At 38.1% G+C, this 25,035-nt stretch overlaps 1 protein-coding gene across 1 annotated transcript in view; it reads left to right on the top strand.

Moving 5' to 3' along the window:
* SYNE2 (spectrin repeat containing nuclear envelope protein 2) overlaps positions 1-25,035 on the top strand; it is a 247,724-nt gene that overhangs the window by 144,869 nt on the left and 77,820 nt on the right. Inside the window, exons 64-78 of the mRNA XM_087727378.1 lie at positions 1,160-1,204; positions 2,958-3,197; positions 6,326-6,508; positions 8,775-8,888; positions 10,026-10,138; positions 10,954-11,089; positions 11,868-11,990; positions 12,461-12,613; positions 15,082-15,291; positions 16,503-16,604; positions 18,353-18,472; positions 19,918-20,112; positions 22,253-22,414; positions 22,901-23,032; positions 23,987-24,183. Of these exons, the coding sequence (XP_087583504.1) occupies positions 1,160-1,204; positions 2,958-3,197; positions 6,326-6,508; positions 8,775-8,888; positions 10,026-10,138; positions 10,954-11,089; positions 11,868-11,990; positions 12,461-12,613; positions 15,082-15,291; positions 16,503-16,604; positions 18,353-18,472; positions 19,918-20,112; positions 22,253-22,414; positions 22,901-23,032; positions 23,987-24,183 (2,225 nt within the window). The remainder of the gene's footprint in view (positions 1-1,159; positions 1,205-2,957; positions 3,198-6,325; positions 6,509-8,774; positions 8,889-10,025; positions 10,139-10,953; positions 11,090-11,867; positions 11,991-12,460; positions 12,614-15,081; positions 15,292-16,502; positions 16,605-18,352; positions 18,473-19,917; positions 20,113-22,252; positions 22,415-22,900; positions 23,033-23,986; positions 24,184-25,035) is intronic.

Genomic DNA, 25,035 nt, shown 5'->3' with positions numbered 1-25,035 from the left:
GCAAGACTGAACCTAAGATAGTTTGCAAAAAAGCTTTCAGTAATAGCAAAAAACTCCTGCTTTATTTTCCAACTTTCCATAATATTTGTGGAAAGATGTAAATTGTTTGCCCATCGTCTTCACTTTGACAAATGCATTCAAATCTATTCTGTTTTTAGTGGATGCAAAGGGTGCATCTACCATCAGTGAGGAAGGGAGTTTTAATTTGAGGTTGCAGTGTGATCTGTATCTCATTGCAAAAATGCAATATTGCAGGCTAACTCATTGCTCACTGCGAGGAGTTCAATTCTGACTGGCTCAAGGTTGACTCAGCCTTCTATCCTTCTGAGGTCGGTAAAATGAGGACCCAGATTGTTGGGGGCAATAAGCTGACTCTGTAAACCGCTTAGAGAGGGCTGTAAAGCGCTGTGAAGCAGTATGTAAGTCTATAACTCTTGCTATTGTATCTCTTCTGCAAGTACCTCATATTGCTTTTGAAACAAAATGTGACTGAAATGTTCGATAGGAATCTTCAGTTAAAATCTCCATTGCCACAGAGTGTCTTTTGTATCTAACTCAAAGAAGCAGGCTGCATGAAGCTTTAGAGAAGCCATCTAAAATAAAATCTAGTACCAACTATTTTTGGTGTCTGAACATTAATTTTATATTCAGAATATTTTCCATAATTGTGAATTGTTTTCATTAACTATTTTATTTCCCAGGGGTGTTTTATCCGAACAAGAAGGAATTCATAGGCAAAAATTACATTTTTGCTGACTTTAAATAGGGACAAAAAATGTAATGACAATTCACAATATGGACAATCCATGAACGATATTGCTGCAGTTTTTCTCATCCCTATGAGCTTAAAAATGATCCAGAATCCTTTTTTAGGATTATTCGGTGGTTTTGTTTCCGGCTTTTGCAGTGACATTGGTAGCTGAACATCGAACTTTGAGTGGCTGCAGCTTTCAAGCTAGATACATGGCTGTCAAACTCACCACGTCACGTTGCCGTCACGTGATGTTTCATGACATTTTTCCCATTTGCAGAGCTTGGGTGGGTGTGGCCTGCATGTGATGCAACCAGCCCACCGGCCATCAGTTTGACACCCTTGAGTTAGAATATTACCAGTGGGAAACTTCATAGAAAAAGGAAAAAGCTCTCACTTTCTTTACAGGAGATGGATACAAAGGACATGTCCAGTGGAGATCCTCCCACCAAGGTTGGTGTCATAGTTATTAAACAGTTTAAAAATTAAATTGTTCTTTGAAAATATAATGATTTGCTACTTAATCTTGGAAAACCAAAATGATAAGAAGCAAATATATTGCCCAGCTATTGATATGCATGTTTAATTACATTGTAAGTAAAATCATAAAGAGTTTTTCACAATTTGGAGCTTTCTAGATGTGTTGACTTAAAGCTATGATCCTCTTTTCTTAAGAAAACTTAGGTTAATTATAATTCCTACACAATAATTCAGAGCATTTATATTCAGATCCTTTGTATATTGGTATAATATAATCTGACCCAATAGTACATTCTGGACTAACTAAAACAATGTAATTTATTTTCTTGAGCTATAACAACAACAACAACAACAACAACAACAATTGCAGCTTCCTGCAATAACACCAGTGGAACTGCAAAAAACTGTGCTACTAGGAACATCATATATTTTAAGAAAATACTTGGTTGATACCTAAGACGCTGGCAGCAACCCATATTAACCATTAGCACCAGTCAATGGTATTTGTGACATATCTTTAAATGTTCAGTTGACTGAGTTTCATGTTTAATGAATAAAAGAAATAATAATAGGATTCAGTAGGTAGATAAAAATGCCAAAATCAATCTGAAAATCTGGTTGATTGGGCGATGAACCAAAATAATTACTGTCATTTAAAACCTTACGGTTTTAAAATACTACCAAAAGCCCATGGTCCTGTATTATTAAAAGCATTATAAAATAGAATTATATCATACACAATAGCACTAATTAAAACAAATAGTAGAGGATAAATAAGGGTAAAGTCTAAAGGGACTAAAATAGTTTTTTTAAAAAAAAGCCTGAGTAAAATATCTAGCACTTGAGAAAAAGACTGTGTCCGATGGGGGGAACTTATCTAGGGAGGGAGCCGCAAGGTGTGCCCTTACTAAGAAAGCCTAACTCTAATGAGTGCCAGAGCCCCTCATCTGGCAAGAGAATCTGAAGAAGCACCCCAGGCAGGACTTAAGGTTCAAAGAAGGTTGTATATCCACTTTTCCAGCTACAAATATTTCAGCCGTTGCACCCATGAAACACAAGACACTATTACTGACTTGATAAAATGCCAAAATGCTTTTTTTTAAAGGGGAGAGTAGAATGAAGAGGGGATTAAGCATGCTTGCTCATCACAAAATGCTAAAGGAATCTTGAGGGCAGGAAGGATGGAATGACATTGCTCAAATCTTTGTTGACAAACCTCATTTGACAACCTTCCCTTTTGTGGAGAAGGAAAACTTCCCTTCTCTGCTAGGTTTTTATTTTATTGTTTTTAAGACAATAAAGACCTTTAGAGTAAAGACCTTTTTGAGACCAAAGTTCAAAAGCAATAAGTAAATATTTACTCCGGGGCCTATGCTCCAGCTTTGAAATGCAGTGCTTGGAATCTTATCTGGCAAGCACTACAAAAACACCTTTCCGTAGGTCCTGTGGGATAGCATTTAATAATAAGCTATGAATCAGCCGACTTCCTGTTTCGTCAGCTCTACCTGTGGAAATGCAAATGAGTTGCTAAGAAGCCTGTTGTGCCGGATCACATGTTGTTGCTGGTGGCCGAGATTACTTTTTCTTTCTTTCTATCTATCTATCTTTCCTTTTAAAAAATGTATATCTACCTATTTTTTTTAAAATCCCATTTGGCAAAGTGTGAGAATTCATGCCTGCTTTGGGTCTCAAATATCCTGGAGAATTCGGCTGTTCTTTCTTTCAGGGCAAACCTTCCAGCCAACTCACCAACCCTCCCGAGTGCTTATGGAGATCACTGAGCAACACAAAGGCAACCGAGGACACGGTTAAGTCTGACTCCGAGCCGGCTCAGGTCCTCCATGTGTGCCAGGCTCAGATTGCTGAGTTGGAGCTGTGGCTCGATCAAGTGAAAGAGTCTCTAGGATCAGAAGCCCAGATCTGTCAAATGCAGCAGTCGGTGGAGCAGCATCTAGCTGCATGCCAGGTAAGAGGAAGAACTGGCTAAATGTCACCACTGCTTTCCTGTAAACCGTTGGCTTTATTTTAAGTCACTCTACACAGTACCTAATGTCTCCACTGCTTTTACTCCTAGTGCTCTTTGAAATGCCCCTTTAGTTAGATGGGTTAATTTTAAGGGGTGTAGCTAGAGTGATTTCCCAATGCTCTTGATTCAACCAATCTCTGCTAACTTGGACAAGCACTACAAGATAAACAATCTTAATCCTATCTCCACCTCATTCGTAAACAGGAATGGGCAGAATACAGACTGGGGTCTATTAGCCTGATACTTTATACCTGATCAACAAGTGTTTCCAGTTCCCAATTATTTAGCAGTAGCAGCAACAATATATTTCCCATCTAAAAGGAGCTAGGAGGTAATTAAGTTTTGGAATAATCAGGACTGCGAACTCAGTTCGGTGCTGATTATGAAAACTAACTCCTACACAAATATTCTGAAGGCAGTGTGATAACGTTTTGAAAAAAACAACACATTTTGACTGCTGCCTCTATTATCTCTCAGTGCTAAAACTCCAATACCATGCAGATACAATAAGAGGTTTTGTCCTAATTACAAAATGCTGACCTTGTCCCCTAATTTTGAGTCCTCAATGCAATGTCTACTTGTCAATAATTCAGCAAGGTGGAATTCCAGTTAACACTCTTAAAAAGCACTGCCAAGATTCTAGTCAGCATTGCCATAAAAATGAATTTTAAACTTCATGGATGGTGCCCAATGAAATATAATGGCCTTAATCAAGTTTCTGGCCCTTATTGTGACGAATTTCAAAGAACTAGGTAGAAGGGTATTTGTGCTTAGCTTCTTTTTGTTCAAGATTTTTTTAAAGCACAAAATGAAAGTATAACTTCATTAAGAAATTAAATGAAAATGTCAAACATTGTTACTTCTTTTGTGGGGTTAATGGATGCTGGATTTCCAAGAAATACTAGTTATGAGGATTTTTGTGGATTTTTTAAAGTACAGTTTAAGAAGATGATTAAAAGTATGGCTAAACCTTTGGTGAGGCTTTTGTACTAAGCCTCACCAAAGTGACTTTTGAAATAGATGGGAACTGGAACAAGAACACTTAAACTTTATCATTCATGATATTTGGGAGAGTAGTGATAAAGAATTTGAATTCCAATGTTTTTGTATGGACCCCAGAATAACCTGCACAGGGCTCTTTATCTCATTTTTTATTTGATAAGAAAAATCTGTTGTATGTCTTGTGATGAGTAAGATGCAGTATGGCAAAACCCCACTAAAAGGGAACACTTCTTGCTATAGCCTACCTTCTAAAGATACTCAGTGAAATAATAAAGTCTATTAAAAAAAAGCTAATAATTATGAGCCTGTACTCAATTCATCTCTGCCATTGAAACCTGCTTTTAGATATTCCAAATTATTACAGATTCAGAGACGCTCTCATGCTCCTGAGTCTCTTGCCCCCATGGCTGATCATTGGGCTGACCATGTCAAAAGAAAGTAATGTTTTTCTCTATTGCTTGGTGATTTTCAAAACGTTATCCACGGATCATGAATATTGCCGCTGCCCTTATTTTCCCTCACATTGTGCTTTCCACAGATCTTTGGCTTCAAGGCTTCTTGGTGTCCCATTAGACCATCTGGACATTTTCCAGTGTGTCCTTAACATGGACATTCTTTTCCTGTTAGCCAACCCACTGTGGCCACTCTGGTACCGTTTTTCTCTTTCACACGTGTCCCTATTGTCAACCTTTCAGAAAGCAAGTTTATGAAATGAGGTTAGGGTGATGCTACTTTATGAAGAAGAAACAACTACCACCCAGAAAGTAACAATACAATCAAACAAAGCAGTGAAAATGTTTCAAGTCCATTAATCAGAATGTGTTTTTAGGCTTGGGTCCTGCTCATTTTCAACACAACTCCTCTAGATAGTATTTGCCATGGGCAATGTTTCTCAACCTTAGCAACTTTGGGATATCTGGATTTCAACTCCTGGAATTCACCAGCCAGCCAATCTACCTGGGGAATTCTGGGAGTTGAAGTCCACACATCTTAAATTTGCCAAGGTTGCGAAATACTGGCCTGGAGAATGTGTATGCTGAAAGTCTTCCAGGTGAAGCAGAAGGATGGTGGGAAGGATCAGAGGAGAACATTCTCCCCCAAGGAACCCCTTGAATGAAACATCTGGGTTGAGTAGCAAGATTGGTCCTTTCCTAGTGATTATAGATCACTAGGGCTGCGGTGGTTCAGTGGTTAGAGTGCAGTACTGCAGGCTACTTCTGCTGATCACTGGCAGTCAGCAGTTTGGCAAATCGAATCTCACCAGGCTCAAGGTTGACTCAGCCTTCTATCCATCTGAAGTGGGTAAAATGAGGACCCAGAATATTGGGGGCAATATGCTTACCCTGTAAACCACTTAGAGCTGTAAAGCACTGTGAAGGGATATATACAGTAAGTCTAAGTGATATTGTTATTGCTATATTTCAGAAACTTAAGACCAGGCTTTTCTAAAGAGTTGTTGGAGGTTGAAGGAACAGAATGAAATGTGGGAATGCTTGTCATGGATAGAAAGGGTGTGCTCGGGGTTCACTATGATATTGTAATATGTTCTACCGTGTTACTTGTTGGATCTTTATTGGCTCTTTGGCTTTTTAAGCTGATAAAAATCAACCAGATTAATGCAGTGTAACAGCTGCAATGATTAATAAATATGTGGAAGGGGAAAGTCAGAAGTGGAAGGAAATCATCTCAGGTGAACATTTGCAGAAGAATTATAGGGTGAAATTGGCACACCAATATCACTATATGAGGCCACCCTTTTAGATTTCTGGGACCTGTGGCTCTTTTCCCTTTCTACTAGAAAAAATGAGATCCAGAATATATGTAATAAACACGACAGTTCCTCTGAATGCATGCTTAGCTGAGAATTTTGTGACAAGTACAAGAAATGCATAAATTTCTATTCTTGCCTCCTTCATTCCCCCATATCCTCAGAATCCTGAGGTGTGGGCAGGAAAGAGGGTCACTTTTAGATGGGCCTTTCCAGGCGTTGGAGCTGTCAGCCTTTAAGCTTTAGGAAGTTCAATAAATAAATGTTTTGTGAATGATTAACTGCTTGGCTTCCTCAGGTGATGTTAACAGAAATTGAACAGAAAGTCGTGTGGCTATTGGAGGAGTGCAAAAGCACGTCCACTACCAATAGCTCAGGCCTCGAACAAGAAACAGAGAACCTTTCCTTGAACCTTAAAAACGTGAAGTGCAAGTTGGAAAAAGTCCAGCGCATGCTCCAAGGGAAATACACAGAAGAGCAGGTAAACTGAAACGTCAAGAAACTTAAAGAGTCATTATTATGCTGCCTGACTGCCAACAACTCTTATTGCATTTAGTTAAAGTAGACTTCCTCAACCTGATGCCCTTCATTTATGTGGATTTCAGACTCCTAGAATTCTCAGCATGGGGGAATTCTGGTAATTGAAGCCCACTTATCTGGCAAGCATGCAGCTTGGAGATAACTGGTGGAAAGGGTGTGTATATGTGTATATCCTGCATATTAATTATAATTACATGTAATTCCAGCCTTCTGAAACCAGGGGTCTTTTGTATGCATCTATTCTGGGATCACAATTCTCTGAATTTCCAACACATTTGCAGAGCCCTAGGTTGGGGAAGAGCTACCCTGTGGGAATGTATGTGTGACAATGGCTTGCGTCTTCAGTTCTACTTAATGTTATGTGTATTGATCAGAAAATCATGCATTATTATTTTGCTAAAAAGTGTAGGTCTGCCCTGTAGGTTTGTAGATGGGGGAAACATAACAGTTCCCTTTCTTGAACAACCTCAGGCACATCAATAACAAAATAGCTCATTACCAGTACAATCCCTTCCTGTAATGGGCTTCTTTCTCTGTACTTTGCTTCTAGCATGTAGCAGCCAAAGGTCATAGTTCAGTACAGAGATGGGTTAGACAGCATTCACATGGTTTGCAATGGTGCTAATGATTGCAACATTGTGTAGTTCAGTTATGTATTTGTTTTAACAATTTTAAACAGCAGTTCATCTTAAACCATGATTCTAGGTGGTGAACAGTTATAAAATCAATTAAAACCAGTATACACATTACTCGCAAACACTCACACACACATTCATTCATTCATTCATTTTCTCCAGATGTTGTTCCCCCCTCCCCCAGATCTGCAGACATTTTCCCTTTTCTGCTAATGGCACTGTTTTGTCAACATAAGAATCTACATTCACATAATTATTTTGCTAACCATTAAGAAAAACCACAATAATCCCAGCTGTTTACAAGCAGCTTCAAACTGGTTTATATGTGCGATATGGATATAATCTGACTGCAAAAAAGCTTTTTTTTTAATAAGGAACAAAAACACTGAGTCAGAGAGAGTACAAATGGAACATTAGGTCTCTGCCATTGGGTCTACATCCCTGGTTCCTTATGATTGTGTGTTCATAAGTGCCCATAATTGGATTTAGTCCTCTGCAAAAATAAAAAATCCTTGTGCTTAGAGATGACATGGCCTTGGTGATAATGTATTTGGGGTAAGAATAGCAACAATTATTAAAACTACTTTGAAAACCATTTTTGAAAGGCTGCATGAAAGTGCTCCAGGATTGCTTCATGCAGAGTCTCCTTTGCTCCTGGGGGGGGGGGGATGGGAAAAGAGAAGGAGAGAATTTGGTTGCAGCAGGAGGAATGAATAAATGAGCATCATGGACTGTGATAGTAAAACTGAAGTATCTTCACATGGCCTCCAAGCCACCTCAGAAGAAGAAAGTTGATAATGATGAATAAAAATATTATTTCACTTCTCTGTCATCACTGTAGGATGCCAGAGAGTTACAGATTTGATTTAAAATGGTTCCCTAAGCAGATATCTGTGTACACAATAAGGTCAGGCTCAAGCATAGTGTACAGTGGTGGGCATGTCTGGCAGGAAGAAAGTCCCAAATTCAATTCATGTATTTCCAGCTTGAAACTCTTGAGAAGTCCTGTCAGTCACTGTCAACAGCATTGGACTCGGTAGATCAGTACTCTGACTCAATATATGGCAGCTTCCTGCAATTCTAACATACTGTGTTCAACCAGATTTGGTGGATAACATGAATACAAGGATAGGAATTTAAAGGAGAGAAGCCGTGGGTAGTAAGCAGCATGAAGTCCTTCCCTCAGTAGTTGCTTTTTGCCTGTTATCCTTTCCCTACTATCCATCTGTCTATCTTGGCCAGCCTGCTTGTCTTTCTGAGAGGAAAGTGACAGGAGTAGGAAGGCTACAGGGAGAAGCAGCAAGATGAGGAATGATTAAGAACCTCCTGCTTCTCTCCTCTTATTCTTTTAGCAAAGGAAAGTGTTTCCTAGTCCTTTGCAATCATTCTCTTTCTGTGCACATTTTCATTGGATAAAGGTTCTTACATGTGTATTTTTAGTGATGCTTCTACTTTATTTTTATTTTTAAAGGTAGCATAAGAAAATATAAATTGCATGCATGTTCTGTCTATATTTATAATAAAATATCATTGCAGGTTTGTTCTAAAATGTAGTACTCTTTCTTTTTGAAGGTGAGCACTAATGAAGAGGCCTCGGTCAACTTCCCACAGCCACTTCATTTGGATTCCTCTAGTTCATTTCCACATGGGATCTCAGAGAGACCAAATGGTTTTCAGCATAAACAGGTATATTTTTTCTTTCACTTACTTATTAATTAAATTACATACCATTCATCTCACTGCCCAAGGCTTTTCTTCTTATTTGTTTTTGTTGTTGTTGTTGTTTATGAGAATTTATATGGCTGCCAATTAACTCTCATTGACTGGGCAGCTTGCAAAAAAAAACAAACAATATGCAAACAGAAAAAAACAATGACACCCCCCCCCCCTCAGCCCCCTGGTAACAAATCAGATAGCCCACTTGATGGGCTCTAGGTTTCCAAGGCCCATTGGCAAAAGCAGGTCTTAGGGCTTTGCAAAAGAGTGTCAAAGTGGAGGCTAGTCTAATCTCCTCTGGGATGATGTTCCAAAGAGAAGGAGCCACCATTGAGAAGGCCCTTCTTCTGGGTCCTGCCAGATGTATCTCCTTAGGAGAAGGAATCCACAATATTCCCTTCAGATAACCTGTTCCCAAGCTATGGAGGTCTTTAACAGTAACCACCAGGATCTTGAATTGTACTCAGAAGCAAATCAACAGCCAATGCAGCTCCTACAGGAGGGGAAATACATGTGCATATCTAGGCCTGTACAGAACCATGTGGGGTGCTGCATTTTGAGCCAATTGGAGCTTCCAAATACTTTTCAAGGGCAGCCCCATGTAGAGTGCATTGAAGAACGGGAGGGGATTAGGACATGTCTGACTGTGAGCAGGGATTGTTGGACCAGAAAACTGCATAACTTGTGCACAACCCACTGATGCATAAAGAGCCTCCTGGCCTCAACTGCCACTTGAGCAGAGTAATGAGTCCAGGAGAACCCCCTGATTATGCACTGGGTCTTTCTGGGCCAGTGCCACCCATCCAAGACCAGAGAGGGCAATTCTCCATGGACCAAAGGACAAATTGCATAATGCGGTGGGATTGGTCGCCTGGGCCAACTGCTTTCCTTAGTTCTTCTGGGATGAAATAAAGAAAGCCTCTTGCAGTTCCCTCTTCTGAATGTTGAACTGAGAAAAGTAATTAATAATAAACAAATATCTGAATTTGTGGGTTCCCAATTTGATTCCTACTGCATTTTATAATGAAACAGTATAAGGCATTTGGTTGGCAAACTCCTATTTCTTACATTTCAATTTTCCTAACTTTGTTTTTATTTCTCTTGAAGGAATTGCTGCTAAAACTGTCTGAGCAAGACAATCTCATTGACTTCCTAGAAGTGTACATGGAGAAAATTCAGCCTCAACCTAAATCTAACACAGTTCTGGAATTGCAAACAAGGTACAGTTGGTAACCTCTACTCTCTTTGGGGAGTTTTCGCAAAAACTAAACATGATTGGACCTTGTTAATATTTGAATAGGGGACCATTAGAATCTCAAGTCTGCACACAAGATTAAAAAATGTAAAAATATATTGCAAGAAGACAGTGGTTCAGTTCTTTCCATGCTATTGCCAAGAAAATGTAATGGTCATGTCATGTAATCACCATAGGCAAATTCAACTCAAGAGAACCAAATATAATATAATGCAGAATGGCTTGAAAGGGTAGTTAGTGGGAACTTCTTGTCCTTATTTTTATCTTTTCATCACTACAAAGATAGGCGACCAACTATCCTCCAGATATTAGGATTTCAATTACCATTAGACCTAACCAACATGGCCATTGATAAAGGATTGTGAGAATTTTACTCCAAAATGTCTGAAAGAGCCAAAGTTGTCTATACTACATTTAATGAACTTATAGTAGAATCATAATGGCTTATGCTCAAAGCAGCATCTGCTACTTTCTTTTTTCCAATTGTAGTAATAAACCGAGAACCCATGTGATAGCATAATGTGATGTAACACAGTCTTGGCATATTGCTAGGAAAATGGAGAGAACCTGAAGATGCAGTTTTCAGTGGCAATCATATATGCCCCATTTCTTCATTTCATCTCTATATCTGTATTAGAAGCTGGATGCCGATATAGTTAAGTCTTTGATGTGATCCAGGATTTATGTTCTGCACATTCTTATATTAACCAATGTCTCCTTTTTGTTGCCTTTGCTTCACTCCCTTCGTTTACTCCTAATGGGAATATGATGCTAATCCAGCAATGAGACAGTCAGCTCAGGAAACGAGCCTCTTGGTTTGACTCCAAAGGACCAAACGGGTGATAAGTGGCAATATTTACAAGAAGAACTGCTGCTCAAGAAGAATGCTCCTCATTGTCAATTGGATGAACTTCAGGTTAGTATATCACTTTTATTCTTACTAACTTTTAGGTCTCTCATAAGAAGCATCGCACAAGCACTATCAGATGTTAAAAGCAAATCTGAGGGAGCCATGCAGGTGTTCTCCCATATGGCAACAATATGTGTGGCAACCATAATCCATCAATGTACCACAGCATACTTTTTATGAATGCAACAAATGCCAGAGTTTCCATTGTCAGAAGATTTAAAACCTGCTGCTTGAGTGGATCCACCATTCCAGAATACGACAATGATCTAGCTTTAAATTATACTTGTTTTTTTTAAATAATATCATACAGTAGTCTTGACTTATGACCACAGTTGAGACCACAATTTCTGTTTCTAAGCACTTCTGATTGTTAAGTGAATCATTCTTGATTTTGTGATTTGTTTTGCAATGATTATTAAAAGAACAACTGCAGCTGTTAAATGAATCACATGGTTGCTAAGCAAATCCAGCTTTCCCCATTGATTTTGCTTGTTGGAAGCCAGCTGGGAAAGTTACAAATGGTGATCACCTGACCCCTGGATGCTGCAACTAAATATATGACAAGGGTCCAAAATCTGATCATGTGAGGAAAAGTCATACGTCATATACAGTATGTTAGGTCAGATCATACATCACTTTTTAAAGTGCCATTATGACTTCAAACAGTTGCTAAATAAATGGTTAAAAGTTGAGGACTATCTGGGGGAAGGGGGTTGCCTGAATGTCACCATGAATTTAACCTGGAGCACTTGTCTAAACATGTTTTGTTTTTTCCAAATATTAGATCTCTACCAAAATAAATATTCTGTCCCTTGGTGCTACATCGAGTGTGAGAACTCCGACCGTTGAGGAGCTAAAAACATACACAGCACAGCTTGGCAATCTAAGCCAGGAAGCTTCTACTCAGGTATAGGACTAAAGGCATTTCTCTGAGTTATATAAGTAGCCACCAGGGTGGTGGCTGTCATGAAATATCTACTCTCAATTCAGGTAAAAGTAAAGGTTTCCCTTGTCCAGTCACGTCCAATTCTAGGAGACAGTACTCATCTCTATTTCTTAGCCAAGGGAGCCACTACCTATAAAATGACTGTATCATAAAGCAATTTGGAATAAGTGTTACATCTAATGCCCAATATAGAGGGCCTTTCTTTAAATTTTCACATTTTTGATTATCAGTTAGTGTAGGCAGCATTCAGATAGAAGGACAAATGAACTGACTTACTATAAGCTGTTTTCTTCATAGATAAAAATAACAAGCCACAGATATATCTACTGCAACGCCAGCATGAATATATTTACACTGGTTCATATGCTGCTTCCAAATAAATAGGAAAATCATGAGAGGGAATTGAAAATACGTATCTTCCCATTTTGTAGGAAAATGAAACAGGAGAAAATGCATTAAGTTTGGATGGGAAACTCTTAGAGTTGTTTCTGGCAATCAGCCACTGCCTGAACAACATGGAGCAGATGTTGGGCACCTGTGTACTCTCCAGTGAAGAAGCTCCTGTACAGCAAGTGCTTTATGAGGTCAGTACAAATGGAAGAATCTATGTCACGGGTGTCAAACTCGTGGCGTCATGTTGCCATCACGTTCATGTTTCGTGGTGTTTTTTCTCTTTGCGGAGCAGGGGTGGGCGTGGCCTCCACGTAAACCATGTGGCCTGTGCGCCACAAGTTTGACACCCCTGATCTATGACTTCATGAGATCCAAAGCAGTATGTTTTATACTGCTTTGTATAATTTTTGCATAATTCCAAAAAACATTCACTATAATGGCACTAGAAAATGCTAGCTTTTCTTAAGAATAGGGTTGTCCAAACTTCAGAACTTTAAGATTTGTGGACTTCAACTTCCAGAATTCTCCAGCCAGCATTGTTGGTTAGGAAATTCTGGGAGTTGAAGCCCAAGATTTTAAAACTGCCCAGTTTGGACACACCAATTTAAAAGAAAGAAATGCTCATTTTTAGCCACTAAAATTGTACAGGTATGTTTTAAAAATTGGGGAACATCTCAAAAAGTCTCAGAAGTTTAAAATGGGGATCAGTTTTAATTTTAATACCATCTGATCACATTTGTACTTAACTAAACTAACAGGATTGGATTGAAATATAGTTACTCTTCCAAATATGCACTTCTTTGAATTTGTTGATACAATTCTTGGCTCATGAAGTAGTGGGTGAGGAGCAGCATTTTTATCCTGGTTTCCTCCATTGCCATCTGCTCATATTTACTCCCAAGTATTGGAGTGAATGTCAGGAAATGTAATTTCCTTCCAAGGAAAAGTGGACTATTTTGGTGAGACAGTCACTGACACTTTGGGGGGGGGGGTCTATTCTGCTGCTTTCATGGGACTATGGGGAATATATAAGTAACACAATTGTATTATCAGAAGACATCAAATTCTTCATGTTTTGGCTGGTTGTGATAAGGTTTTCAATTTTATAATAAATTAAGCTAGCAAAGGTTTAATGCATATGGTTTAGGACTTTTATAACCCTGAAGATCAGTTAATTGACCTAGATCAGAGGTTCCCAATGTGCGGCCCAGGCCCCACAGTGGGGCAATTTTATTTTTAATAGGGACAATTTGAACCTCGTTTAAATCAAGTTAATGGCCTTTTAGGCTTTCTCTGTGTGAGTAGAACTCACTTTTTGAGTAAAATAAGAATTATAGGTCAGGATTTTAGAGATGCTTAGGTGGGGCATGGCCAAAAAAAGTTGGGAACCACTGACCTAGATTGTCTACCCCAGCTTCACAACATTCAAAATTATTGTAGTATCTGAACTACAATATGTATACAATTTTAGTTCCATGTTCCTCCTTGTTTTCAAAGGACAAAAAAGTAGGAGAAATCAGGATATTGTACTGAGATAAACACCCAAAAAATGACTATCGTATTTTTCAGAGTGTAAGACGCACCTTTTTTTCCTCAAAAAAGAGGCTGAAAATCTGGGTCCGTCTTATATACTGAATACAGCATTTTTTTGCCTCTCAAAACCCCACCCTCTTCACAAAAATGCCCATGCATAGTTTGTAGGAGACTTTCAGAGAGCTCCTGGGGGCTGGGGAGGGCAGAAATGAGTAAAAAAGGGCCATTTTTTCCTCAATTTTGCCGCCCCAGCCCTCAGGAGCACTCTAAAAGCTTCCTAAAGGCTATCCATGCCTTTTTTTTGCTCATTTTTGCCCACCCCCCCTACAAGCCTCCTAAGGGTTACCCATGCTCTTTTTTTGGGGAAAAAAACCGGGCCCATTTTCATGAAAAATGGGCCATTTTTGGGAGGTTTGCAGAGTGCAAAAACTTTTTTTAAAATTTGCCTCTTTAAAACCTTGGTACGTCTTATACTCCGAAAAATACGGTAGTTGTTTTTTTTTCCTATTTCAAGCAGAAAATGCTCAAGCTAATATAATTTACAAACAAAAAAAAACAAGTATAGAAAGTTAAAAACAAATTAACCCTTAAACTGATAATAATATTTTAGTGTCTTGAAATCCTAGTGAAAGAAATGTATCATTCTAAATGGTAAGGAAATAGGTTAAACACAATTTTGGAAGGAATGTGTTCCATAGCTAAGGAGCAATGTAGGAGAAGGGCATTTTCTGTTTCAGAAAAATGAGTCTCTATTGAGACTATTAAGGTATATTCAAAAGGGCTTTTCTTGTGTATCTTAACAACCATACAGTTTATAACAATTGTTCTTTTAGATATTGAACCCCTCAATTATTGAGAGCTTTAATGTAAATACCACTACCTTAAATTGTACCTGGTAAACAGCTGGAAATCAGTGCAGATCTTTCAGTATAGACATTATATAATCCCTGTAGCCTATTTGCAACTTCAAGAACATGTCAAAGATGTCCAAGGAGAACATCCTGGAGATGCTGAAAGATACAGTATACGAATGCCCAGATCTCATGTGGATATTGAAACAAATGGATGTTGATGGATTCTACAAAAGCCATTTTTACTTGCCTATCTCACCTACAATCTGTTTCAGACTCTCTCTGCAGAACTACAGAAACTTCACACAGATATTGGAGATAAGAAAGATGATCTTCTGAAGGCCATCACCTCTGCCGGTGGGAATTCTGAAAGATTCTCCCAGTGTTTTAGCAACTTGCAGGCATGGCTCCAATTGACACAAACAGCTGCTGCCTCTAGAAGCGAGTCTATGAAAACGGAAATGGACCATTACATCAATTATCAGGTATTGCAGAATTAAGTTTTCATTTCAACCTTTAAAACCTATTAAAATGACTGCTCGCCAAAAAGACAGGCTTCATCCTTTTTCAGTTGAAATGCTAAGTGATCTCATATCAATTCACATGTGATCAAATTTACATAAAGCTCTGCTGGAAGAAATATCCCTATGATTCCGTTCCAAGTGGGGAGAAACACACTGGAAACATGGAGGCTGATTGGAAAGATGGTATATTGATGAACAGGACCACATGGGTTTGAGGTCCTGGGCAGCTGACCAAATGGAGTGGAGAATGAAGGTTATTTATATCCTCTCTTGGGACTTGCCCTTGAGCTTCCTGTTCCTGTGCAAGAAATGTATTCTATTGGTTGCTGTCGGACACCAATGAGGCTATGCAGGGGTCATAGCTGATTTTGTAGGTTATCTGAGTCAAGCTTGGTTGAAGCTTGGGCTGATGTAATGAAGGTGCTTAGTTGTGCAGTTCCTATTGTGGCTGAATGGCTTTGCCCTGAAGGATAATTCCATCATTCTGGAGCTGAAGGTCTTTTGTTTTATAGATAAGGTGGCCCAGTCCTTCTCAATGGGCACCAAATATCTGCTGGGGACAGGGAGCTAAAGCTCTGAATTTCTGTCTTTAGAAACAGGCTTCTCCTTCTGGGAAAATATGATATTCTGCCTTTTTAATATTTCCTAAAATATTTCATTCTTCTAAGAGGGGTGGATGCTAACTTTCTACAACTCTAATCTCTTGTGCCTAATTATTACCTAGAGTTTTGCAACTAGACAGAGTACTCCTATTTTACAGTCATAAGCATTATCTTTTTTATTGTATTCTTGCATGGACATCCTAAAAGAGCACAATTTCCTACATAGTCATTCGGGTATAAGCTTACATAAAACCTCTACACACAAAAAAGCTTATCTGAGATAAGATCCATGCTTGCAAACGTAATGCAAACTCTATCACCTTTACAGATGATTTAATCTTTGATCTCCATAATGAGAAGCAATTTATGATTACAAAACGACTACACTGAGAGTGTAATTCTAATACATTCCATTTATAAAAGGACTCTTTTTCTCCCCCTCTCCAAACCTATACACATAAAGAATGATACTGATTAAACAAGTCATTTGAATTGCAGTTTCATTATCCCTTAATTTTGCATAATGCATTTCTGGATTTATGTTGTATTTTTTTTTGTTCCTTGTCACAGAATGAAATCAGGCACTTGTATGATGCATTGATTGAGAAAAAATCCTCATTGCAACAGTTTTTCAGTGAAATGAGTGGGCATAATATTTCTAAGCAATTCCAGGTAATTAAAAAAAGACATGAAAATCAGGAGTAATTAGGCACCCAGCATTTTAGCTAAATTCTTTTATTTTGCTTTTAATTTCCAAAAAATCAAATATTGTTTCTCACTGTGAATTATTTGTATATTTATTTATTACTAAATGTTTGTCTTACTTCTGTCAGTAATCTTTAATGGTGCTAATTAATGTTATTTACAACTAACTGATTTGCTAGTTTATAACACATTTCTACTATGCTTATGGCATTGCTGAAAACATCTAATAGGATTTTAAATATTCTATTAAGTAATGCATGCCATATTAACTTGGTACTTGGCTTTTTAAGTATTTAAATTTTGATTTAAGATGCTATATCTGTAAAAAAATGTTGACTGAATGCTAAAACTCTGAGCCCTAAAAAGTTGTCTATTGTCCTGTGTTACTGCCAGTGCCTATGGTATTCTTTAATGAAGGTATAATTGCTTGTTTAACTTTCTCAATATTAATGTACGCTAACACATGGAATCAAATCATGCATATAATATCCTCTCTCTTGAGAATCTCCAGTAAAATATATCTAAAACTCAATCTTACATTATTATTTTCTGTCTACCTCCCATCTATGTTATTTACTACATCTGGTGAAATACAGAAACATTATTATCAGATTATAGGCAACTTGTATTTCACGTTACGGAAGAAAAAAAGGAATCTGTCAACTTTTTTCCTATTTTGTAAAATCTAGTTTGCCTTAAATTTTCATTAGAACAATAAAAAGGTCTCAAGTTTTTAAGCTGCAATTGACAGCTTCTGATAAGCAGCCAGTGGTGGGATACTACTGGTACGCTCCAGTACAGGCATACCGGTGCCTGCTGGGAGCACCAGGCACCATTCCGGTACAGTGCTCCGGAGGGCCCACCTGCCCACCGCCCTCTTTACTTGTATTTGAGCCAATTGGGGCTTACACACACAGAGCGTACAGCGCCTGCACGACACTCCAACAAGCAGTTGAAGCATCATGGAGTGGGTGGTAAATATGCATCCGTGGGCTGTGTGCGGGCTGCATGCATGCATGTGGTGGACGCCCGGCCTCGTTGCACCGTACTGGTTGCAATGGGATCCAGAACTCACCACTGTAAGCAGCCCACAATTCTCTCTTTAGAATGAAGCCCTTTCTGAGCACCTTTTCAATATTTCCCATGCAGGTCTTTTGAAGATCAAATGACTAGTATCAATAAGATTATAGTCAGACAAAACTATTAAGAAATTAGAAGGATGATAGAAGCATTCTTGGAGGTCGTGCAAAGCTTGCAGAAGTGCAAAAAAAAACAACCCTGGGGGAATAACCCTAAGTTGCCATTAATTCATCCCCGCCTCACACACACACAAAATTCACAGAAAATGAAGTACATCCGTTGTTCACAAAATGCTGTGATTGTTTGGAAGAATGGGCTTGACTATTTTTGAAGAGAGCCCAATTAGCTAGAATGTCAAATAACTGAATTCCAAAAACACTTATTTGCAGATCTCATTTGTAAATCATTGTTATAATGTTCCTGAGATAAACAAATCCTCAGTCCAATTATGCCAATTTGTTTGGAGTGTCCTTTTTTTTAAGTTACACCAGTCCCTTTTTCTACTTAACGAGTGGTAGTTGTCTGCTATTTGATAGATATAATTCAGAAAATTGTCAGATCTTTCCTCTGCCGCAGAAATATCACTGCTATTAAAAAGACTAGCCTAATTCTGAATCATTTCATATCTCATTCAGCAGATGGATATCTTTGAATTGGAATTGCAAAATTTCGAGGCACAGGCAGCTAAACTAAGAGATCGTGGAGAAAGAGTTCATTTGCCAGTTGCTGTAACCCACGATGTGAATAAACTAGAGGTAAACATGCTGAATAACAAATGGACACAAGAGCTGAACAAAATAAAATGCAATTGATCCGAGCATGTTGAGGTTGAGGTTAATTGGGAGGAAAGGCAAGGGCACAAAATAGAATTGCTAGAAATGAGGGTGAGAAAAGACATGATGGTCAAATATAGGTAGTCCTCAACTTGTGACCACAACTGAGTCCAACGTTTATGTTGCTAAGGGAGAAATTTGTTATGTTAGTTTTGCCCCATTTTATTACTTTTCTTGCCACATTTATTATGTGAATTGCCGCAGTGGTTAAATTAGTTACACTGTTGTTAAGTGAATCTGGCTTTCCTATTGACTTTGCTTGTCAGAAGTGGTCACATGACCCCAGGATACTGCAACCGTCATATATATGAACCAGTTATCAAGCATCTGAACATAAATCACATGACCATGGGGATGCTGCAATGGTCATAAGTGTGAAAAACAATCGCAAGTCCCTTTTTTCAATGCGGTTGTAACTTTGAACAGTCACTAAATGAACTGTTGTAAGTCAAGGACTACCTATACAGAGTATAGCAATAGCACTTAGACCTATATACCGCTTCACAGTGCTTTACAGCCCTCTCTAAGCGGTTTTACAGAGTCAGCCTATGGCCCCCAACAATCTGGGTCCTCATTTTACCTACTCAGAAGGACGGAAGGATGAGTCAACCTTGAACCTGGTGAGATTCGATCTGCAAAACTGCTTGCAGCCGGTGATCAACAGAAGTAGCCTGAAGTCCTGCACTCTAACAACTGCGCCACTGCGGCTCTATAGAACTGGGGTTGGCAACTTCCTTTTACATAGTGTCCAGAGACCATGCCACTGCCACCAGTTCCAAAGAACTGCCTCCATTATGGCGGCTGATGAAGCCCTCCCCAAAACGTTCACCCAAAGAGATAGCATGTGCTTTCTCTCTCTTTCATGTGCTAGCTAAGCATATATTTTGAGGAGAACTTGGACTAAATGTCCCAGAGGTTGCTGCCACTGAACTAGAATGTGAAATATGGCAATTTTTCCTAGAAAGCAAATAACTAAAAAATCTATTTAAATTCTGGAGGTAATCTAATCATTGATGGCTTTAGAGCCGCATCATGAGTTTGGTGAGACCCAGATGGACACTGTAATTTGATGGGGAAAATATAGTATAGAAACATCCTGAACTGCATCCAGAGAAGAATGGATTTGGAAATTCAATGCTTGGCTTAGCCAATTAAAATTTGTAGATTTGTAATGTATATTTGTCAAAATATGCAGTTAAACTCTGATTGTTGGTCAACCTTGTAATGTAAAAAACACACATTCTAGAGGGTAATAATGTTAATACTTTGTGGTATCATGAAGGTTATTGACTTTGAGATACCACTAGTATCTCTGTATTACAACCGCCTCATAAATTATTATAACCAGAATTTCCTTTAATTTCTAGGAGGTGTTGGATGACCTCTGGGAGTTCCTAAGAGTCAAACAGAAGGAACTAAGTTCTTCATTGATTAAGGAACATCAGTGTGAAACTTTGTTACAAGGTTTTGTGGAGCTCATAGATCTTGGGGAAAAGAAACTTGTTTCAAAGCTGAAAATTACTAGTCGGTCTGATTTAGAATTACATTTGGAAAACCATAAGGTATAAACATCTGCTTAAATTAGACTTAAAGATTTTTTTCCATGCCAAGAAATCACTGATGGATTTATATTATATGTTCACACACAATGAATAAACCACATGTTGGATTAATGTGATTTTATTTCTTTAAAACAGTTATATTATAGTCATCCACCTTATAGCAAATTCTGGTTGATTCCCAATCATCTCATCCTGCTAAGACTGTAACAGAATTCCCACCATACATCGAACCACAAACTATAGGTTTAGCCTACTCTAGCCTTGCATAAAGTAGGGATGCAGTGGCTCAATGGCTAAGATGCTGAACTTGTCGAATAGAAAGGTTGGCAGTTCAGTGGGTCAAATCCCTAGCGCTGTGTAACAGAGTGAGCTCCCGTTACTTGTCCCAGCTTCTGCAAACCTAGCAGTTCAAAAGCACGTAAAAATGCAAGTTAAAAAAAATAGAAACCACCTTTGGTGGGAAGGTAACAGCGTTCCATGTGCCTTTGGCATTTAGTCATTCCGGCCACATGACCCCAGACGTCGTTGGACAGTGCTATCTCTTCAGCTTTGAAATGGAGATGAGCACCGGCCCCTAGAGTTGGGAACAACTAGGACATATGTGCGAGGGGAACTTTTACCTTTTCCTTTTAGCCTTGTATGAACCCAGCCAGTGAAATCATGGCAACACTGAGATTCATTGTTTAATTTTATCATATGTTCAGGCATGAATGCATAGATTCATTCATTGGTTAGAAGGAAATGGCCTTACTCCAGAACTCCAAGCAATAATTATCTTAATAAGTGCATTACATTAGCTTTTGCAATATTACCATTGAATGAAAAATAATAACTTGCATTTAACCGGCAAAAAAAGATCTCTTCCTGGAGGAGGGTTGCTAGTTTCTCTTGAGGTGAATGGGGAAACTAAACTGGCACTGCTTAGATGACGTTGCTTGGGGAGAAAAACAGGGAATATTCATTTGTTTTATGTTTATTTTTCATTTAGAGTTTTTAATGTAATCTCATCACAAATGAGTAGAGGTAATTTTATAGGGAGAGGAGGAGTTGTTGCTATTATGTGTAATCATAACATCTATCCTGGGCTATAATTATTTTACTGAAAATAAAATATAGCCTTGGTAATGAAGATGAAAATTTATAGACTGCCCAGGAGAACATTTGAATAAAAAACAAGTTTTTTGTGAATGTAAACTTAGGGGAAATAGTTACCTCTATTTGGCATCAAATTAAGAAGGCTGTAATTGTTTGCATGTTGCATATGGAAATACATCTTATTTAAAATATTACGAAAAGTATAGTTTGATTACTTGACTGAATAATTACTGATAGGAAAGAAACGTTCCACACTTCATTTCGGATTCAGTCGGATAAAGAAATAAAGTCTTTAAACAGATGAGAACTTGCTTTGTTCCAAGCCAGATTATGATTTAAATTCAACTATGTTACCAGAATAACATTATCAGTTCTACCATAAGGTCCAGTTCTTCTACCAATTCTTCCATTCTTATCCAGATGTTCTGCACCAATTTACCCATCAGTTTCTGGGTCTATTTTCTTCCCTTGATTTTTGGGTATATACCAATGACTAGGATAAGGGAAGCAAGGTGTATGAAGCAGGAAGCAGCCATATAAAGATGACTAATAAAATAAATAAACATAATTTTAGCACTGATTCAAATCTCATAAATTTGATTGGGAAATGGAATCTAAAAAGATCCCTTTTAAGGAAATATCATAGGTTTTTCCACTTTCCTGGGATTTGCATCTGCAAGCCCAGAAATTTTCTACTTGTTTAGCAAATGACCAACAACTTACCTATTCTTGTAATGTTTAACATATGAAAAATATTGGTATTCTTGGTTGAGATGTAACAAATACCATTGTTTACCATTTTGCCATTTTTAAAGCTGTTAAAATATAGATCTCTATGTATTTGTTATATTTGCTGTTGGTAAACGTTTGAAGGCATGAAGGAGGATGGGTTTTTTTTGTTTTATTGAAACATCCAGAGCAGGCGCATGTAGCAGAAACATTTTAACTTTATTTATGCTCTTAAAAGAGAAGTGTGTTCTTTTTGAATAATTATTTTGCGAATATAATTATCTGTACTTATGTTCCTTTTCTTTTTTGAACATAGAGCTTTTTCTGTAAACTGAACGGCCATATGCTTCTTGTACAAAAAGTGGCAGCTTCAATATTACAAAACAGGGAGAAATACTGGAAGGATATGGTAGAGAAGATCAAATCATTGGAAGAACAGGCTATTCAACAAGGAACCCATTGGGAAAAGGTTTTACAGGTCAGAGAGTAAAATAAAACAATGTGAAATAGGTTCAGACCAGTCTGTTGCACTCAGCTTCTAACCCAGAAGTTGAGTGAGAGTACATTTATTTAATTTTAATTAATTGTACATACATTTGGAATTTATCCAAACTCAAAACTGGCTTGATACTGCTACAGCACACAACTTTAGATTGATTTAGCTGGGGTTTCTTTATATCTCAATAAATGATAAAATTAAAATATTTTTGTGCTTGCATACCCATTAAATAATGTACCATGGTGAGATTCAAGATCATATTTGTATTGGAAGAATAAAATGCATTTGTTTATGTTGGATACAACAGCCTTCCCAATTTGGTACCTTTATGATGTATCAGGCCATAACTCCCATCGCCACCAGTATAGACTTACATGTTTGGAAGAAACCGATAAAAGAAAATCATTTTATACAACCAGTTTACTACTGGTTTCGGGAGCTACTAACAAGTTCTTCATCTTACAGGACTGGATAGCATTTGATGAGAACTACGTTTCATTCTGCCAAAAGCTGGAGGCTCTTTCACCCACAGTGCCTTTTGTGGCTTTAGTGGAAGAGACAGAAGAAAGAGTAATGGAAAGGACTCAGCTCCTCCAGGTATTGACTTAACCCTAGGTTGTGTAACTTCCATTGTAACTATGGTCATTATTGAACAAAACACTGTATAAAAGCTAATATTTGAATAATGTTTCTTCTATTTGTAATTAAGAATTGAAGGTTAAACACGTCTTTAGAAACTTTACTTTGACATTTCATGTAGTTCCATTTAAGAAGGTCATTGACAAGCTGGAATATGTCTTGTGGACAGCATCAAGATGATTAGGGGCTGGAAGGAATAGTTAGATATGTTTGGCCTGAAGAGGATAAGACTTTTGGGAGACATATTAGTTGTCTTCTAATTTCTGAAGTGCTGTCATGTGACAAATGGTACAGAGTTGTTAACAAAGACAAGACAAAAGGAGTTTAAGCAAAAACAAAGTAGAATTTAGTTGGACATCAGAACAAATTTTGTGACACAGAGAACGATTCAACAGTGGAATATAGTGGCATAGGAAGTTATAGTTTCTGGTGGAGGTTTTTAAACTGAGTCTGGATGGCCAGACATCAAGGTTGATATAATAATGTAATTCTGCACTGGGCCATAGGGTGGAATAGCAGATCTCCAAAGTCACTTTCAACTCTTACATTCTGTGATCCACAGGAAAAATGACAATCTTCCCATCAGTTAGACATTGTGTCAGAAGATGGTAGATGTAAAACAATTATCTTGAGAGAAAGAAACAAGCCAGCAACATATACAGTTTCCTCTTAAGAAAGTGAAAAAAATCTAAATAGAATAAAATAAAGAAATAGAGATGGGAGAAATCATATTTTTCCCAATTAATGCTCATTGAAAAAACTAATTGCAATTATAAAATATGTTGATTGCCCAATTAATGAACACTAATGATAAATAGATTTGCCTTTTTGTGTGAGATTAAAAATAATGTGATCTGTTACTTTTCATTTATATTTTTATATAATTTATGTAATTTCTTTGTTGTTTCTCAGGAAATCCAAAAGAACATTGAAGGGGAACAGGCTAGATATTATCAAATAGTGAAAGAAGGAAAGAATTTGACAGAACTTCTGAGCTGCCCAGAATTGCAATCCAAGATTGAGAAGCTAGAACACCAGTGGGCATCTTTTTCCCAAAGAGTTGACCATGAACTACAAAGACTTGAGACATTGCACAAACTCTTGTCCAGGTAGGAGTTATGTTTGCTTACTTTTGAAGGTCAGCTTTCCCTCACCTGGTACCCTCAAGAGACATAGTTCACATAATTCCCTAGGCAATCATGTTCAAAATATGAAAATGACAAGTTGGGAAAGTAGACCAGTTCTAAAAAGCCCCCACCCACATAATAATTAGCAAAACATGAAATAAATGCTAAATATAAAATGGCTACCAAGTACCTAATAACATCGAGACTCCTACTTAGTTGGCCCCTAATTTGGGGGGGAAGAGCTTTCTAAAGGTGAGATGAATTAAGGCTTGTCATATATCAGGGTGAGATCAATTTGGGCTTATCATATATCGGAGGGGAGATCACTCCAGAGTGTTAGATCAGCGGTAGAAATGACGAAGAGGCGTCTGAGGTAACCTTGAACCGTTTATTCGAGCAAGAACGTAACGAACATCAACTGTGAGTAGACCGGCACCTCTCCTTCGTCTGACAGCCTTTTATACTCGGCTGTCAGATAGTTTAGCCAATGGACTCGCGTATGACAGCCCGGCAACCGGCAGGCGCGTCTGATTGGCTAAGACGCGCCTGGCTGCCGCCGAGCTGTCATTCGTAAGTCTGAGGACTTACGAGGCTACAACACAGAGAACAAGAGCAACCACAGAAAAGGGACAGTTCCTAAGTTCCATAGGATGACAACATTGAAAAGAAAGAACATGGAGCAGGCCCTACCTGTGGGAATATGTTCTTGGCAGAAGGCAATCCTTCAAGTAATCTAATCCTATGCCATGTGAAGCTTTATAAGTAATAAGCAGTAACAAATCATACCCAGAAGCCTATCAGAAGACAATGCAGCTTGTCTTCTGTTATATGGAC

This window comes from Thamnophis sirtalis, unplaced genomic scaffold, assembly GCF_051295495.1.
Source record: "Thamnophis sirtalis isolate CommonGarterSnake01/CBP01778 unplaced genomic scaffold, rThaSir2_p1.2 scaffold_1, whole genome shotgun sequence".
Taxonomy (NCBI): Eukaryota; Metazoa; Chordata; class Lepidosauria; order Squamata; family Natricidae; genus Thamnophis; species Thamnophis sirtalis.
Note: the sequence above shows the minus strand (reverse complement) of the source record. Positions and strands in the feature narration are given on the sequence as shown.